The sequence below is a fragment of the Trichechus manatus genome, unplaced genomic scaffold (assembly GCF_000243295.1).
Source record: "Trichechus manatus latirostris isolate Lorelei unplaced genomic scaffold, TriManLat1.0 scaffold00111, whole genome shotgun sequence".
Taxonomy (NCBI): domain Eukaryota; kingdom Metazoa; phylum Chordata; class Mammalia; order Sirenia; family Trichechidae; genus Trichechus; species Trichechus manatus.
In genome coordinates, this window is record NW_004444047.1 from 5,667,330 (window position 1) to 5,686,879 (window position 19,550).

The 19,550-nt window shown below is 45.1% G+C and overlaps 1 protein-coding gene across 3 annotated transcripts in view; it reads left to right on the plus strand.

The window, feature by feature from the left end:
- Positions 1-19,550, plus strand: part of LETM1 (leucine zipper and EF-hand containing transmembrane protein 1) — a 64,503-nt gene that overhangs the window by 22,228 nt on the left and 22,725 nt on the right. For all 3 annotated transcript variants that reach the window (XM_023737983.1, XM_023737984.1, XM_012557607.2), the window contains 3 exons: positions 10,531-10,674; positions 12,048-12,185; positions 14,274-14,477. In XM_023737983.1, coding sequence (XP_023593751.1) covers positions 10,531-10,674; positions 12,048-12,185; positions 14,274-14,477 — 486 coding nt within the window. The remainder of the gene's footprint in view (positions 1-10,530; positions 10,675-12,047; positions 12,186-14,273; positions 14,478-19,550) is intronic.

The following is a 19,550-nucleotide window of genomic DNA, read 5'->3' on the forward strand; positions in this document are numbered from 1 at the left end:
GATCTTGGGCTTGCCAGCTTCTGCAGCTGTGTGACTTGGGAGAGGCCTCTACCCTGATCCACGGACTTGGGACGTTCTAGCCTCTACAATCATGTGAGCTGTTTCCTTGATTTAATCTCTCTCTCTATATATATATTTATGCACTTTACTGGTTTTGCTTCTCTAGAGAATCCAGCCTAAGACACATGGTATAGTCAATATTTTTCGCCAACACCATAATTCAAAAGCAGCAATTCTTCTTCAGTCTTCCTTATACGTTTTCCAGCTTTTGCATGCATATGAGGTGATTGAAAGTACCGTGGCTTGGGTTAGGTGCACCTTGTCTTCAAGGTAATATCTTTTTAACACTTTAAAGAGCTCTTTTGCAGCAGATTTTGCCCAGTGCAATACATTGTTTGATTTCTTGACTGCTGCTTCCGTGGGTGTTGATTATGGATTTAAATAAAATGAAATCCTTGACACTTCAGTATGTCCCTTTATCATGATGTTGCTTATTGGTCCAGTTGTGAGGATTTTTGTTTTCTTTATGTTGGGTGTAATCCATACTGAAGGCTGTAGTCTTGATCCTCATCAGCAAGTGCTTCAAGTCGACTTTACTTTCAATAAGCAAGGTTGTGTCGTCTGCGTTTCATATGTTGTTAATGAGTCTTCCTCCAATCCTGATGTCACGTTCTTCTTCATATAGTTCAGTTTCTTGGATTATTTGCTCAGCATACAGATTGAATCAGTATGGTGAAAGGATACAACCCTGATGGACCCTTTTTCTGATTTTAAACCATGCAGTATCCCCTTGTTCTGTTCGAATGACTGCCTCTTGGTCTATGTACAGGTTCTGCATGGGCACAATTAAGTGTTCTGGAATTCCCACTCTTTGCAGTGTTATCCATAACTTGTTATGGTCCACACAGTCGAATGCCTTTGCATAGTCAATGAAACACAGGTAAATGTCTTTCTGGTATTCTCTGCTTTCAGCCAGGCTCCATCTGACATCAGCAATGATATCCCTCATTCCACATCCTCTTCTGAATCTAGCTTGAATTTCTAGCAGTTCCCCTTTTGATGTACCGCTGCACCTGTTTTTGAATTATCTTCAGCAAAATTTTACCTGTGTGTGATATTAATGATACTGTTTTATAATTTGCACATTCTGTTAAATCACCTTTATTTGGAATGAGCACAGATATAGATCTCTTTCACTCACTGGCCAGGTAGCTGTCTTCCAAATTTCTTGGCATAGATGAGTGAGCAGTTCTAGTGGTGCATCCATTTGTTGGAACATCTCAGTTGGTATTCCGTCAATTCCTGGAGCCTTGTTTTTCACCAATACCTTCAGTGTTGCTTGGACTTCTTCCTTCAGTACAATTAGTTCTTGATCATATGCTGTCTCCTGAAATGGTAGAACGTTAACCAGTTCTTTTTGGTGCAGTGACTCTGTGTATTCCTCCCATCTTCTTTCGATGCTTCCTGGGTCATTTAATATTTTCCCCGTGGAATCCTTCAGTATTGCAGTTCAAGATTTGAATTTTCTCTTCAGTTCTTTCAGCTTGAGAAATGCCGAACGTGTTTTTCCTTTTTGGTTTTCTAACTCCAGGTCTTCGTGCATTTCATTATAATACTTTATTTTGTCTTCTGGAGCTGCTCTTTGAAATCTTCTGTTCAGCTCTTTTACTTCATCATTTCTTCCATTTGCTTTAGCTACTCTCTGTTCAAGAGCAAATTTCAGTCTCTTCTGACATCCATTTTGGTCTTTTTTTCTTTCCTGTTTTTTTAATGACCTTTTGCTTTCTTCACGTATGATGTCCTTGATGTCATCCCACAACTTGTCTGGCCTTCGGTCATTAGTGTTCAGTGCCTCAAATCTATTCTCGAGGTGGTTACGTTTTACATTTCCTCCTCCTATCTCTAACTCTCCTGCTATTGTTCCAGGTGAATACAGACCAGTTATGCCTTGGATGGCCGCTTGCAGGCTTTTAAGACCCCAGGCACTACGCAGTGAACTAGGAGGTAGAACAGAAGCACTGAAGACGTTATTAGGCCAGTTAACTGGGATGTCCCATGAAACCATGACTGTAAACCTCCAGACCAAGAAACCAAATCCTATGAGGTGTTTGGTCATACATAAGCAATCTCAGCAGCTACTCTATTTTTTGTTTTCATAAATATATGTGTCACACGACTTTTGCCAATTTACCTTTTTACAGGTGTACAACTTATTAACAGCAATTACAGTAATCAGCTGTGCAACTCTACCCTTGGTTAATTCGATTTTTCCATCACCATTAACCCCTTTTCCCCCTCCCTCCCGCCCATGGTAACCTCTGGTAAACTTTGATCTCTATACATTTGCCTTTTCTTGTCTTTTTATATAATTGAGATCATATAGTATTTGTCCTTTTGTGATTGTCTTATTTCACTCAGAATAATGTCTTCAAGCTCCATCCATACTGTTGCGTGTATCAAGACTTCATTTCTCCTAATGACTGAGTAGTATTTTGTTGTATCTATATACTATGTCTTGTTTATCCATTCATGTTTTCATGGGCATTTAGGTTGTTTCTTCCACCTTTGGGCTGTTGTGAATAGTGCTGCAGTGAACATTGGTGTCCAAGTCTCTTTTTGAGTCTCTGCTTTCAGATCTTTTGAGTATATACCTAGAAGTGGAATCACCGTTTTCCACAATGGTTGTACCATTTTGCATTCCCATCAGCAGTGGAGAAGGGTTCCAGTTTTCCCACATTTTCATCAACTTTTTTTTTTTTTTAATCTTAGCCATTCTATTGGGAGTGAAATGATATCTGATTGTGGTTTTGATTTGCATCTCTCTGATGGCTAATGATGCTGCCATCTTTTCATGTGTTTGGTGGCCATTTGAATGTCCTCTTCGGTGAAATGTCTGTTCAAGTCCTTTGTCCGTTTTATGATTGGGTTATTTTGTTGTTGTTAAGTTGTAGAAATTTTATATATGTTTTGGTTATTAGATTCTTGTTGTGTGTATGGTTTCTGAGGATATTCTCTCATTTACTAGGTTGTCTTTTCATTTTTTTGTTAAAGTCTTTCGATCAACAAAAGTTACTAATTTTTATGAGGTCCCATTTATTTATTTTGTCTTTTGCTGTTAGTGCTTTTGTTATTACATTAGATAATCCATTGTTGAAAGCTAGGCTTGACAGCATTGCCCCTGCTTGTTCTTCTAAGAATTTTATGGTTTTAATTTGCACATTTAGGTCTTTAATCCATTTTGAATTTGTTTTTGTGTATGATGTGAGGCATGGAACCGTTCTCATTTTTCTGCATGTGGAAATCCATTTTTCCCAGCACCATTTATTGAAGGGACTCCTTTTCCCATCAAATTGTGTATCCTTGTCAAAAATCAGTTGACCATAGATGTGTGGGTTTATTTCTGGACTCTGAAATCTATTCCATTGGTCTGTGTGTCTGTTGTTATACCAGACCCAGGCTGTTTTGATTACTGTAGCTGTATAGTATGTTTTAAAATCAGGAAGTGTGAGTCCTCCTACTTTGTTCTTCTCTTTCAACATTACTTTAGCTATTTGGGGCCTCTTGCCATTCCATATAACGTGGAGGATTGGTTTTTCTATTTCTGTAAAGAAGGGTTTTGGAATTTAGATTGGGATTGCATTGCATCTGTAGATTGCTTTGGGTAGTGTTGACATCTTAACAATATTAAGTCTTCCAATCCGTGAGCATGGAATATCTTCCCATTTATTTAAATCTTCTTTAATATCTTTAGCAGAGTTGTATAGTTTTCATTGTTTAAGTCCTTCATAGCCCTGGTTAGATTTATTCCTAGGTATTTTATTCTCTGGAGCCCTGGTGGTACAATGGTTAAGTGCTCGGCTGTTAACCAAAAGGTCAGTGGTTCAAACCTACCAGTCGCACCACGGGAGAAAGATGTGGAAGCCTACTTTTGTAAAGATTTACAGCCTTGGAAACCCCATGGGGCAGTTCTGCTCTGTCCTCTAGGGTAGCTATGGGTCGGAATCAACTCGACAGCAGTAGGTTTGGTTTTTGGTATTTTATTGTCTTAGATGCTGTGGTAGATGGAATTGTTTTCCTAATTTTCCTTTCAGATTTCTCATTGCTAGTGTAAAGAAACCCAGCTGTTGTTTGTTGACTTTGTACCCTGCAGCTTTGCTAAATTCCTCTATTAGCTGCAGAATTTTTTTGGAGTCTTTGAGATTTTCCGTGTATAGAATCATATAATCCGCTAATAGAGATAATTTTACTTCTTTTCCAATCTGGTTAGGAGGCCTGGTGGTGCAGTGGAATTGACTCGTTGGTAGTGAGTTTTTCCCATCTGGGTACCTTGTATTTCTTTTTCTTGTATTATTGCTTCTGGCTAGGACTTCTAATACAATATTGAATAGAAGTGGTGAAAGCAGGCATTCTTGTCTTGCTCCCAATTTCAAGGCAAAAGCTCTTAGTCTTTCTCCATTAAGTATAACGTTGGTCATTGGCTTTTCATGTATGCCCTGAATCATAGTGAGGTATGTCCCTTCTATTCTGATCTTCTTTAGGGTTTTCATCAAGGAAGGGTGTTGGATTTTATCAAATACTTTTTCTGCATCCATAGAGGTGATCATGTGGTTTTTCTTCTTTGTTGTATTGATGTGGTGTATTACGTAGATTGATTTTCTAATGTTTAACCATCCCTGCATTCCTGTAATATATCCTACTTGGTCATGATGTATGACTCTTTTAATATGCTGTTGGATTTTGTTTGCTAATATTTTGTTGAGGATTTTTGCATCTACATTCATAAGAGATAATGGCCTGTAGTTTTCTTTTCTTGTGGTGTCTTTGTCTAGTTTGAGTATCAGGGTTATGTTTGCTTCATAGAATGAATTAGGGTGTATTCCTTCCTACTCTATCTTTTGGAAGAGTTTAAACAGTATTAGCGTCAGTTCTTCTCTAAATGTTTTGTAGAATTCCCCAGTGAAGCCATCTGGTCCAGAACTTTTTTTGTTGGGAGTTTCTTGATCAATTATTGATTTCTTGCTTTACTCTGTTGTGGTCAGAGGAAATACTTTGTATGATTTCAGTCTTTTTAAATTTATCAAGACTTGCTTCGTGACCTAAAATGTAGTCTGTGCCTGGAGAATGATCCATATGTACTGGAGAAGAACGTATATTGTACTGTTTTGGGTGGAGCGTTCTATATACGTCTGTTAAGTCAAGTTGGTTTATAGTGTCATTCAGGCCCTCTGTTTCCTTGTTGATCTTCTTTCTAGATGTTCTGTCCAGTATTAAAGGAATGTATTGAAGTCTCCAACTGTTATTGTAGTATTATCTATTTCTCCCTTCAATTCTATTGGTGTTTGCTTTATATATTTAGGCGCCTCGGTGTTGGGTACATATATATTTATGATGGTTAAATCTCTTTAATTGACCCTTTTATCACTATATAATGTCCGTCTTTATTTGTCTTAAAGTCTGCTTCGTCTGATATTAAGATTGTGGCGTGTGCTTCTAAGCACCTTGTTAGGAATGTCTAAGGTGCAGCAGGTTGCCGGCAGTGTGGTTTTGTTGTAGTTGTGTAGCTTCTCTGCCATTGGGGCTGAGACATCCAGTAGGACCCCTGGTGGGAAGGCTGGGCAGCCTCTTGACATCCACAAAGCTGCTCGGTAGTCTTAGCATCTGGAGTGCTTCCATTCACTTTTGGAATCTAAGAGAGAATCGGGATTGTGTGAGGATGCTTTAGAGGGCAGGGAGGGTTACTGCATCATTGATTGTGCCTAGTTTTATTTTTCACACTCATTGAACAGTAACTTTTCCAAGAGAAACGTGCTCAGAAATCGATGCTGTACACCTTCTGGGTCTCTCGAATTTTGTCAGTGAGATAGCTGGCAGTCGCATTGTAAGCTTTTCTTTCTTCTTTCCTTCCTTTTCTTTTCTTTCTTGGCTATTTCCCAGGGAATAAGTGACAGCTTCAAACCCCTTGTGTCCTAATGATGGCCCCAGCGCCACCAAGGGAAAGGCCAGAAATGCCCCTTCCCTACTTGTGGTCGTCCTAGTCACACGCAGCTGCTTGGAATTGCCTGTCTGAGGATTAATTTGAGGAGAAAGTGAGAATGTGATTTGAATGGTCTTGGGAGTTAGTTCCTTGTTATGGATGACAGTAAGTGGCTTCTAGTTTAATACTTGTTCTCCAGAACTGGGTTTTTTTGTTTGTTTGTTTTCTCAAGGAATTATATTTTAGATGGGAACATATTGACAATTGGAAGAGGAAAGTGCTCTATTAGAATGAATTTCAGAGTCATCCTGGTTGCATTCGTTGGACATTGATTTTAGAGCAAATTGTAGCTTAAATACAGGCAGTTGCCTGGGTTATGAATCTCTGACTTACATATAACCTGTAGTTATGAACCAACCCCCATGTTGTTGTTTGGTGCCAATGAGTGGGTTCCGACTCGAAAGCGACCTTATGTACAACAGAATGAAACACCGCCCAGTCATGCACCATCCTAACAATTGTTGTTATGCTTGAGCCCATTGTTGCAGCCACTGTTTCAATCCATCTTGTTGAGGGTCTTCCTCTTTATCACTGACCATCTACTTTACCAAGCATGAAGTCCTTCTCCAGGGACTGGTCCCTCCTGATAACATGTCCAAAGTACGTGAGACAAAGTCTCACCGTCCTCACTTCTAAGGAGCATTCTGGCTGTACTTCTTCTAAGACAGACTTGTTCTTTCCTCTGGCAGTCCATGGGATATTCAGTATTCTTCACCAACACAATTCAAAGGTGTCAGTTCTTTTTTGGTCTTCCTTATTCATTGTCCAGCTTTCACATGCATCTGAGGCAATTGAAAACACCATGGTTTGGGTCAGGCGCACCTTAGTCCTCAAAACGACATCTTTGCTTTTAAACACTTTAAGAGGTCTTTTGCAGCAGATTTGCCCATTGCAACGCGTCGTTTGATTTTTTGGCTGCTACTTCCATGGGCATTGATTGTGGATCCAAGTAAAATGAAATCCTTAACAACTTCAATATTTTCCCTGTTTTTCATGATGTTGCTTATTGGTCCAGTTGTTAGGACTTCTGTTTTTATGTTGAGGTGTAATCCATACTAAAGGCTGTGGTCTTTGATCTTCATCAGTAAGTGCTTCAAGTCCTCTTCACTTTCAGCAAGCACGGTTGTGTCATCTGTATAACGCAGGTTGTTGATGAGTCTTCCTCCAATCCTGATGCCCCGTTCCTCTTTAAGTAGTCCAGCTTCTCGGATTATTTGCTCAGCATACAGATTGAGTAAGTGTGGTGAAAGGATGCAGCCCTGACACACACCTTTCCTGACTTTAAACCATGCAGTATCCCCTTGTTCTGTTCGAACGACTGTCTCTTGGTCTGTGCACAGGCTCTGCGTGAGCACAATGAAGGGTACTGAGAATTATGTAGGAGTGGTCATGAATTGATCTCCTCTGCTATTTTGGGACTTAGCTTCTGTTCAATTGCTGACATGATCCTTCCTCCTGCCCAGTAGTTTGCTTCCTTCTGTTTGGTGGCCGTGCTGAGAAGCAGCGGCACCCCAGTAGTAAGAGCACACCCTTGCCTGGACTTTAGCTTCTAATGCCCTTCCCTACAGAAAGGGCAGGGCCCCTTGGAGACGTGGCTGATTCTAGGTCTGGGCAGGGGTGGTACAAGATGGGCCTGGAACATCTTTCTGTGCCAGAAGATAAGAAAGACTTGGGGGTGGGGTGGGGGGAGGACTCTGGTTGTGCCTGGTGGGGAACAAAGCAGGCCTCTTTAACTCCTCCGGGCAGTAGCGTGTGCTTTCATGTGTTTTTTTAATATTTATTTATTTTTGGTAGTGGTATCCACAGCCACACATACGTTCATTCACAATTTCTCCATGAACAGCTCGGTGACACTGATTGCATACTTCACACTGTGTCGCCGTTCTCCCTGTCTCTGCCCGTATTGTGTCACCACCATTCATTTGGGCTCTGCCCTTAGGGTTCCCATCTGCTCTTTAGATCAACTGTGCTCAGTTTATACTCGTGTATATAGTGCCTTATAAGAGTGCTGTGCTCCAGCCAATGTTCTTTATTGACTGGGCCTGATCTGTTGTTTAGTTTCATGATGGCTTCAGTGGATAATTTCAGTTCAATGTTTAAAGATTATTTCTGGCCCTTAGATTTGGGGGCTCCCCTGGTCTCGATGATTTTGTATTTTTTGATGCTATTATAAATGGTCTTTTTAAAATTTCAATTTCCAGTTGTTTATTGCTAAGCCAAAAACCAAACCCGTTGCTGTCGAGCTGATTCCAACTCATGGTGACCCTGTTCAACAGAGTGGAACTGCCTCACAGGGTCTCCAAGGAGCGGCTGGTGGATTTGAACCGCTGACCTTTTAGTTAGCAGCCGAGCTCTTAAGCACGAGTATATAGAAATACCGTTGATTTTTCACACACTGATCTTGTACCTTGCAGACTTACCACACTTAGTTATTTGTTGTAATAGCTTTTTTGTAGATTCCATTGGATTTTTTATCAGGAATGGATTTTGGATTTTGTCAGATGCTTTTTACACATCTATTGAGATGATAATATGTTTTTTCTTTTTTAGTTTGTTAATTAAATGGTTGAGATTGTCAGATTGGATAAAAAAAGCAGGACACAACTATATGCTGCCTATAAGAAACACACTTTAAATAGAAAGACACAAATATGGTAAAAGTGGAAGGATAGACAAAGACGGACCAGGCTGACACTGGGCGGAAGAAAGCAGGAGCGGCTACGTTAGTATCAGACACAGTGGATGCAAGAACAAAAGACATTACCTGGGATAAGGAGGATCATTTCATAATGACAGAGGCGTCAGCTTGTCGAGAAGCTGTAACAATCCTAAACCTCTGTGCACCTGATAGCAGGAGCCAGACACAAAAGACAGCAGAGTTTGTATGGTTCCATTTATAGGAAATGTCCAGAAAAGGCACATTTATAGAAACAGAAATCAAGTCAGTGTTTGCCTGGGGTTGGGGGTGGGAATGGAGACCAACAGCAGCTGGACATGGTGGAACTTTGTGGTATGACGAAAATGTTCTAAAACTGGATTTTAGTGATGATTTCACAGTCTATAAATTTACTTAAAATCACTGAGTTTGTATACTTGCAATGGGTAAATGTTATGACATGTAAGTTACACCTCAATAAAGCTGCTAAGAAAATAATGAGGGCATGTCAAAAAAACACGGTAGCCAATTTGAAGGGTCTCCCCTGGCCAAGTCTGGGACCATTTGAGCATAAAGACAGTAATGAATTATAAACTATTTTAAAAATGTAGGTATCCATGAGTTCATTTTGATAATAAATAGAAAGGTAAAATGTGCAAGGAAGCAGGGTTCTTCCTACCTCAGATGGGGAGATCTGGAGATTAGTGTGCTTGAGTTGAAAATCACTATTTTGTGACCATCAGAGTAAAGACTGGTTTGGATAGGAATCTTCATGAATGCTAAATCTGGGCTGAAAATATGATTAAAAGAAGGGTATATGCATGCTCTTAAAGTCAGGGCCGTGGTGGTTCAGTGGTAGAATTCTTACCTTCTGTGAGGGAGACCCAGATTTGGTTCCTGGCCAGCGCGCCTCATGTGCGGCCACCACTCGCCTGTCAGTGGAGGCTTGTGTGTTGCTATGATGCTGAACAGGTTCCAGATCAGGAGACTAGGAGGAGAGGCCTAGTGATCTACTTCTGAAAAATCAGCCAATGAAAACCCGATGGATCACAACGGTCTGATCTCACTGCGCATGGGGTTGTCTGAGCCAGGGCCGACTCAGGAGCAGCTAAGAGCAACATTGTTGGTTCCTAAGAGCCTAGAAGGTTTTGTGTGTAAGCAGTAGTACTATAAGTAGTAATCGATTAAAGAGAAAGTGGAGCTCTGGGGGCCTGCAGGACTGTTCACTGTCCTTAGGGACCTTGGGTTATTTCACGTTTCATATTCCTTTCACGGCATGAGTTTATTGATATTTATGAAACACTATGGAATTTTTTAAAAAGTATTGCTTTGCATTATGGTCTTAAATCTGACCATCTTAGGAGTGACAAAAGAAGTATGTGGCCAGCATTCTTTTCTAGAAGCTTCTATGGGTGGGTATTCTCGCCATCACGCTGAACAGGCAGGGCTCCCATGCTGTCCGCTGCTAGGACCTTCACCTGTTCCTGCTGTCTGGCTGACCTCTGAGTCCCGTGGGGCAGGCCCACGTCTGTCTCAAGTTATTTCCACCACACATGACCCCAGTAGGCCCTGGGTAGATCCCTCTGGGTGAGTGAATCATGAGAGCGTGTTGCCCTATGGACAGGGTTACACCCCACCCCGCTTTCCTGAAGACGACCTGGCACCCAGTCTGCACGCTCCTTCAGGACTTGTAGGAACTCAGAGCTACTGCTGGTTCCTCTGAAGCCCCGGCTATGGTTGAACCTCTAAGCTGTTACATGAGAACCACTCACAACAGCCTGCTCCTGCCACAGCCCTTCCTCACTCTTCCCTACTAACAGGTTTTCACCCCCTTTCCCAGTTTCTCCGGATATGTGCCGACCTCTTCCGCCTGGTCCCGTTCCTTGTCTTCGTGGTGGTGCCCTTCATGGAGTTCCTGCTTCCTGTGGCCGTGAAGCTGTTCCCCAACATGCTGCCGTCCACGTTTGAGACCCAGTCTGTCAAGGTGACAGGAATGGCGATGGGATGAGCTCATTTCGGAATGGGTTTGACGTTACTTAACGATCTCATTTGTTGACCAGATTTCAGGGGTTAGATATTTTGGGGCTTTATGTTGTCCTCGTAATTCAGTCTTGCTGCTGTACCAGGATTATTTAATGGACGCTCAGCTTCTGATGTGTTCCTCTTTAAATGTGTTTTAAAATATGGTTCCCCTAGACCACTGTTTTTCAAACCACAGGTTGGGACCCATTATGAGGATGGGTAATCAGCGCCTCCAGCCTGTTTGTGTCTGCAGTCTTACGGGACACAGCCACACCCTTTTGGGTTGCAACAGCCGAGTTAAGAAACTGTGACGGACGTCTGGCTGCAAAGCCTAACATCTTTACTCTCTGGCCTCTTACAGGAAATGTTTGCCAACCCGTGGCCTAGGCGGTCACAGCAAACTTTTTTTTTTTTTTTTAAATTTATTTTGTTGTTGTTGCTGTTGAAAATATACACAGCAAAACAAACACCAGTTCAACAGTTTCTACGTGTACAGTTCAGTGACACTGATTACATTTTTCGAGTTGTGCAGCCATTCTCACCCTCCTTTTCTGAGTTGTTCCTCCCTCATTAATATAAACTCACAGCCCCCTAAGCTTATTGTCTAACCTTTGCAGTTGCTGTTGTCTGTTTGATCCCATATAGATAGACAGTTCTTAAAAGAGCATAATGCTCAAGGCAGACCTTTTTTACTAGTTAAGATAAACTATTGTTTGGTTTTAAGAAGACTTCAGGGGATATTTTTGGTTTAAGGTTTAAAGATTATCTCAGGGCAATAGTTTCAGGGGTTCATTCAACCTCCATGGCTCCAGAAAGTCTGGAGTCCATGAGAATTTGAAATTCTGTTCTGCATCTTCCCCGTTTTGATCAGGATTCTTTGATCAAAATGTTTGGTAAAGGTAGCCAGGCACCATCCAGTTCTTCTGGTCTCATGGCAGAGGAGGCACTGGTTGCAAATGTTTTTTAAAACTGTGAATAGAAGGGAAAATTTCAGAATGCATGGCCTCTAGATGAGAGTGAGCCTGGCTCTGTGCCATGTTTGTCTTATTGGACGCACTTGTGCACGCATACCCATGTGTGGTGTGGGTACGGGGTTGAGATGTAAAACATATTTCTTACTCTGAGTATGGGGAAAAAAGAGCTGAAACATGCTATTCTAACCCATGCTGCCTGCTGAGGAGTCATGATGCAGCACTGTGTCTTGGGTGGCCTGAGGAATGGCACAGAGCAGGGGGAGAGTGGGCAGTGGCCTCGGTTTGGTGGAGCAGGGAGGCCAGCTGGGTGGCGGATGGGGGTCTCAGGGGAGTGCAGCGCCCCCTCTCTTTAACCTTGCAGGAGGAGAAGATGAAGAAGCAGCTGCGGGTCAAGCTCGAGCTGGCTAAGTTTCTCCAGGACACCATTGAGGAGATGGCCTTGAAAAACAAAGTGGCCAAAGGAAATGCCACCAAAGACTTCTCGACATTCTTCCAGAAGGTGGCTGCGATACTTCTGCGCCTTCACGGCCTCAGCTCACTGGGGCAGAGTGCTGGCCAGAGCCTCCACACGCCAGTGCGCTTTGCCTGGGGCGAGCGCATCTTTCCTTCTTTCTTCTCACTATACTTAACAGACAGCAGAATCCCAGGCAAATGCTTACTAGTCCCGTAGGGTTACTAGGAGGCCTGATCTGCTGACGGGTATAATCCTTGGGGAACCCTTCTATCACATGCTCTGAGTGAAGTTGACCCTGTGTTCACGAGCACCCGAGCCATGCCCACAGTCGGAATGACGTGTTTGTTCCCATGGCTGTGCCAGCCGTCCCAGGGAGTGCGATGTGACAGCTGAGGAGCCTGAAATGCTGGGTGGGGACTTCCTGGGGGTCAGGGCTGGCCTTTCTGCCAGGCTCTGCCATCTCTCCATCTCTGCCTGAGGTCAGTCAGGAAAGACCATGTGCTGGCCGTTGGCAGCCCCAAGAGGATTGTTCTGGACGCCTGGATGAGGGACAGTGAGGGCCGTGAGGCAGCAGCAGGGGGTGGGCATTCTCTGAGTTAGGGGCGGGCTGGGAGGACTGGTGCCCTGAGGAGGTCCATGAGCGGAGGAGGAGGGCGAGCCGAGGTTTGTGGAGTTTGAGGCACTTGTGGAACTTTCTGGAGTCAGTTAGCAAAGTGTGTCTGGAGTTCAGGAAAAGTTTAAACCAGGGTCAGCAGACTGCTCCCGGGGGCAAGTGTGTCCACACCCCTTGGTCTGTGTGTTTTGGTGGTTGCTTCCTCCTGCAAAGATGGAGTCAGGCTGTTGGTGTCCTGCTCTGGCCATCAGGGACAGTGTGCCGACCCCTGCTCTGACTGTCCCACAGCCCGAGGGGCTGATGTGCCCACCAGGGAGACAGCAGCACTTGAGGAGCAGGTAGAGGGAGCTGGCTGTAGAAAGGTCACAGGAGGAGCAGGTAGAGGGAGCTGGCTGTAGAAAGGTCACAGGAGGTAGGGTGACAGCAAGGAGCCCTGAGTCTTGAAGGGTGATTTTGGTAGCATGGTGAGGGCAAAAGTCAGCCTGCAGTGGGCTGAGGGACAATGGGGGCTGGTTCTGGGAGAATCCAGCGCATCAGGGGCTGGCAAGATGGAGACTAGCAGGGGGAGACGCGAGCCCAGAGCGGGAGGTTGTGTAGCGGTGGGGATGCAAGAGACCAAGTCTTGGCCACAGCACCAGGTCCACGTAGGTGCCCATCTGGGCGCTGCCGGCTCAGGTCGGGCCTCCCTTGCCTGTTGCTCTCTAAGTGGAGACTGACCAGTGGGCTGTTTATCGGGCTGGGAGGGAGATGCAGGCAGTTGCCCGAAGAGCCTTGAGAAATCTGAGCCGAGTGGCCCTTGCCTCTTCCTAGACGGCAAAAAAAAGACACCAGCAGTGCAGGCTAGGGGCGTGAGATGGCCGGCCACTCCCTGGCGCTCTTTTAGAGTCACGGGGGGAGGGGTGATGTCTCCAGGCAGTGGGGTGCTTGACACGAGGGTCCTAGGATGCTACTCCACTGTTGCTTCCTGGGGTGAGGGAAAGATGGCAGAGCCTAAGCCCTGGCAGCAGGAGGGCCTGGGGCCTCTTCCCTGATAGGCAGCCTTGGCCTCTCCTGGCACAGGCAGGTACCAGAAAGAGGCAGGACAGGCCTCCAGGGCCCAGACATGACGTGCGTGCGTGTTTGTGTACTTGCGTGTGTGCATGGGCACCAGAGCCCACGTGCATCCCTCACAGACGGCCCAGCCCAGGCCCCCTGCCTGCCTGCATCTATCCTGCTCCCCCATCGCAGCCCACTGTGGTTAGATGGGAGGACAGCTCCCCAGCAGGAGCGGGGTGAAAGGGCAGATCTTAACGGGGCCAGGCTTGGGTGGTTCTGGATGAGGCTATCGAAGGCCAGGATAGTGGTAGGGATGGGTCACTTTACCCTGGGTTCTCGTTTCGTCACTTCAGGCCTTTGCCTTGAGGCCGTGGAATGGGTGCTAGGAAAACACACACACACACACACACACGCACACACACACACGCACGACGCGCGTGTGTGCATGACCAACCCAGTGGGTGAGCCTCGGTATTATCTTGCAGATCAGAGAGACTGGGGAGAGACCCAGCAACGAGGAAATCCTGCGTTTCTCTAAGTTATTTGAAGACGAGCTGACCCTGGACAACCTCACGCGGCCTCAGCTGGTGGCTCTGTGTAAGCTGCTGGAGCTGCAGTCCATCGGCACCAACAACTTCCTGCGCTTCCAGCTCATCATGAGGCTGCGCTCCATCAAAGCCGACGACAAGGTGGGCGCTTTCCTGCTTTCGGTACCTTTGTTTTCTGATTATAAAAGCAATGCGCCCTCATTGTAGAAAATCTGGAAAATACTGAAAACAATCACTGGCATTTAAAGATCATGACCGTCGGGGGTTTATGCGTTTCTGCCCACTCTGTGCTCCATATGCACGTAAGTAATGTGCGTGTGTTTATTTATTGAAGTTAGTGCTGGAGACGTACAGCCCATAAGATCTTTTCATTTGACAGAACATGATGAGTTCCCTCATGTCATAAATAATCATCGAAAAAGATGAATTTTAATGGCTGCCTAACATCATCATGTGAAGCATTGTCATTTATTTAACCATTACTTTAGCTAAGTTTTTGCCACCCTGAACAGTGCTGCCATAAATAGGTGAAGGTGGCGGTGAAGTCTGTTGCCCACTTTCACACCGCTGGACATGGTGGAGCTGTGGTACAGGCCCGACGGTCTGACCCCGCTGACCTGGCTTTTCCCTGTGCCGCTTTCTCCCATGAGGTTGTTCCTGAATAGCAAGAGTCTGAGGACCTTCCAGTCTGTCGCCTTCTCTTTGGGAAGTAGGAAGGGGAGCTGACTGCCAAGCGTCTTTTTCCGTGTTTGCTGGCCCTCCGGGTCTCCCTGTCTGTGAAAGGCTGGTCAGGTCTCTTCTCATTTTTCTCCTGTGGTGTCTTTTCCTCTTTGATTTGTGGGGATCTTTGCAGATTCTAGGTACGAGTCTCTTGTCAGAACTAGCATTGCAAATATCTTCTCCCAGTCTCGCACGGCTCACTCTTAAATAGTATCTTTTGATGAAGATAAGTTCTTAATTTTATGCAAAATTTAACACTTTTTTCCTTTATGGTTAATACTTCTGTGTCTTATTTCAGAAATTGCTCCCTACCCTAAAGTCATAAAAACGTTCTCTTGAGTCCCACCAGCTTTTTGTCCTTCACATTTAGGTCTCTCGTGCGTGGAGGGGTGGGGCCCACACTGTGAAAACGACATGGAGACGCTGTCTGACCTCCTCTCTCTCCACAGTGGGGAAGGAGAATCAAGATCAACAGCCTGAGGCTGGTTCCTATGAGGCAGAGGTCAGACATGCCTCCTCTCTCTGCCATCTTTACCAATTCTGATGCCAACTGTGACTCCTGTAGCACTCTTTACTTCTCTGCTGGGTTGGATAATTCTTTGCATTGGCCGCACACAACTCACAGACAATACTCACGATTATGAGGTTTATTAGTAACAGGTCACAATTCAGGCTCAGGAACACTCAGGATACAGTTCTTCCATCAGGACAGCCTCTTCCCAGCCGTGCTGCAGGCTCACCTCTCTGTGGCCTGTTGGCTTCTGCCCTGCTCAGGCAAGTGTTACAAAGCTCTTGTAGCCCCTGCCAATGAGTCCCCAGAGGCACCCCACTCCTCCAGTAAGCCTTGGCCCAGAGACACAGCTTTGTCACTCTGGGCCGGGAAGCCCACTGCACGGTCTCCGGCTGGTCTCGCCTCCCGCCGCTTCTCACCGTCTTCAGGGTTACGGCTCTGTCTCTCTCAGTCTCCTAGTTCCAAGAGCTTCTCAGCACAGGCATCCCAGGTCCAAAGGATGTGCTCTCCGCTCCTGGCTATTCTTGTCTGGTGGTGGTAGGATCCTCTATCTGCTCTAGAATTGGCTCTATTTTAAGGCAAAACTGACCAATCCCCATGGTGGACCACAGTTGCCTTATTTGCACAGACCGTGGCTAGAAAGGCCACGCGAAAGCGATCGATCGCACAGCACACGCCCACGGTTTTCCCTGGGGGTAGTGGATTGTCCTTCACCAGTCACTGCTATGCAGGGCCCTCTGTCTCGTCCGTCTGCTCCTCCCTGAGCTGGACCACCCTACTTTTAAGATTATATAGGAATTTATTGTGTTTTCCTTAAATCCGTTCGTTTCCTGAGCCACTACACTTGGATTTCCAACCTCATTATTCCTCCATTAGTACTTGGGCAGAGGTTATTGCTTACCTAATAAATAGTACGGTCCTCTTCTCATTATTTGCCGTAGTTAAGTTCTATAAAGTTCCTGTGAACACTGAATTATCAAATACCAGACCAGGCTTGTTGGCTCCCTGTGCATGCCGTGGATGAGCATGAGCACCATGAGTATTTTTAACAAATAGGCAACTTTGCAAATATGGAATCCGTGAATAATGAGGACTGACTGTGTATTAATAGCTAATGTTTGCTGACCACCTAACATGCAGTTTCTATGTCTTGATTAATTGAATCCTCATGTAACTCTAGGGGAGGGACTGAGGAAGAAACTGAGGCACACAGATTTAAGTAACTGCATAGGGTTCAGCAGCAGGTAGGGGTAGCTCCTGGCCCTGTGCCTGGTCTGGGCCACACAGCCTAGATCTCACAGACAACCCTATTGCAGGCCATCTGCGGTATGCATGGACCGTAAGTCACCTCACCAAGCCCTCTGGTAACTCATGTGGGTTGCGGGTGTGCTTTGGCTTCTGCCTCCTCTCTCTTGGTGGGCCCACCCTGGGACAGACAACTGCAAGTGTGGCTCCCTGGGACTGAGTCCTGGCCTGGTCGCTCACCTGCCTCGTGACCTTGCACAAGCTGTGTAACCTGTCAGCGCCTCAAATTCTCATCTATGAAATGGAGATAGTGGCCAGACTTCCACTTTTGGTAAGATGGAATTGAGGTAATTTTCCTGCTAAAAAAACCGGTTGCCGTCGTGTTGATTCCAACTCATAGCGACCCTGTAGGACGGAGTAGAACTGCACCATAGGGTTTCCACGGAGCGCCTGGTGGATTTGAACTACCGACCTTTTGGTTAGCAGCCGTAGCTCTTAACCACTACGCCACCAGGGTTTCCCATTAAGTTCAACCAAAAACCCTGGGTGTTATATGTAAAACAAACATAAGAAGTCTCCGAAAAGCAGAGAGAAGAGGGCAGACTGGCTAGAGATCTTGGGAGTCAATAAGCGACACAGTGGCAAGTTTCTGGGGTTTTGTTTTTGCCTCGTATACCTCCTACTTGGAGCTGAAGAAGCCAGCAACCCAGAAGTGCCGGTGAGCAGACAACAAAGACCCAACAAAAGCCTGCTTTATCTAGCCAAAGGACTAGGAAAGGGGCAGCCTACCAAGACAGGAAATGTTTAGACAGTAACTACTCCACTGCAGCAAGACACTGCAGAGAAGACTGACCCCACCCCCCCTCGTGCCAGAAAAGACAGAGAGGAGCCTTCCACCGTCACCAGGCAGCAACATGGCACCACCAAATAGGCAGCTGGGACTTTCATCTCCACTGAGTGTTAATCACCCCACACACAGTGTCAGTGGAGACCATGTGGGAAACTTGATGGTGACTGGACACTCCTTCTGCTCCCCACTGGGGTGATGCCCCTCAGAGGAGGCGTTGTACAGAGCCAGACCACTGCCCAGCTGTAACAAGCCACCTCTTCCCTGTGCTGGCTGTAGAAGCCGCTTGGGGAGCAGTAACAAGCTACTTCTACCACTCCCAGCCAGGTACCAGTGGAGGCCTAGGGGAGAGCCAGAATTCCCACCCACCCTCACCCAGCACTAACGAGGAGCTTCTGCCTCGGTATCCACAGAGGCTGAATAGGGAACCTGGACTTACACCCCTACCTGGCAGTATCCCCCTTTTCCAGAGCAGAATCAGGAAGTCAGCCAAAACAGAAGATTAAATAAGATCCAAAATCTTCTAACACATTACCCAAAATGTCCAGATTTCAATAGCAAATCGCTGGTCATACGAGATCTCCAATTGAATGGAAAAAAGACAGTCAAGAGAAGTCACTATCTAGATAACAGAGATGTTAGAATTATCTGGGAAGCACTCTAAAGCAGCTATCATAAAATGGCTTCAACAAGCAATTATGAATACACTTGAAACATCAGAAAGTTTCAACAAGGAAAAAGAAGATATAAAGAAGAACCTATTGCAAAAGGACAATTATTGTATGAGACCGCTATTACAAGAACTCAAGAAAAGGTTTAAACACAGAAGAAAACATTCTTTGATGGTTACGAGGGTGCGGAGGGAGGGAGAGGGGAATTCACTAACTAGATAGTAGAAAAAAATTATCTTGGGTGAAAGGAAAGACAACACACGATACAGGGGAAGTCAGCACCACTGGACTAAACCAAAAGTTAAGAAGTTTCCTGAACACAACCAAACACTTTGAGGAACAGAGTAGCAGGGGTGGCGGTCCGGGGACCATGCTTTCAGGGGACATCTAGGTCAATTGGCATAACAAAGTTTATTAAGAAAATGTTCTGCATCCCACTTTAGTGAATGGTGTCTGGGGTCTTAAAAACTAGTGAGCAGCCATCTAAGGTGCATCACCATTGGTCCCAACCCACCTGGAGCAAAGGAGAATGAAGAACACCAAAGATACAAGGAAAATATTAGCCCAAGAGACAAAAGGGGACACATAAACCATTAGCCTAGACCAGAACTAGATGGTGCCTGGCTACCACCAATAACCACCCTGACAGGGAACACAACACAGAGTCCTGGATGGAGCAGGAGAAAAGTGGAGTGCGCAACTCAAATTCACATTAAAAAACCAGACTTAATGGTCTGACTGAGACTGGAGGAACCCTGGAAGACATGGCCCCCAGACTGCTAAACCAGAACAAAAACCATTCTAGAAGCCAACTCTTCAGACAAAGAATAGATTGGAGTATAAAACATAAAATGATACTCATGAAGAGTGTGCTTCTTAGTTCAAGTAGATACACTAGACTAAATGAGCAGCTCCTGTCCAGAGGCGAGATGAGAAGGCAGAAAGGGACAGGAGCTGGTTGAATGGACATGGGAAATCCGGGGTGGAAAGGAGTGTGCTGTTACATTATAGGAATAGCAACTAGGGTCACATAATATGTGTGTAAATTTTTGTATGACAAACTAACTTGAGCTGTAAACTTTCACCTAAAGCACAATAAATAAATAATTAAAAAAAAAACCTAATGGAAATTTTAGAATTGAAAATCATAATAAATAAAAAACTCAGTTATGGACTCAACAACAGAATGAAAGGACAAAGGAAAGAATCAGTGAGATTGA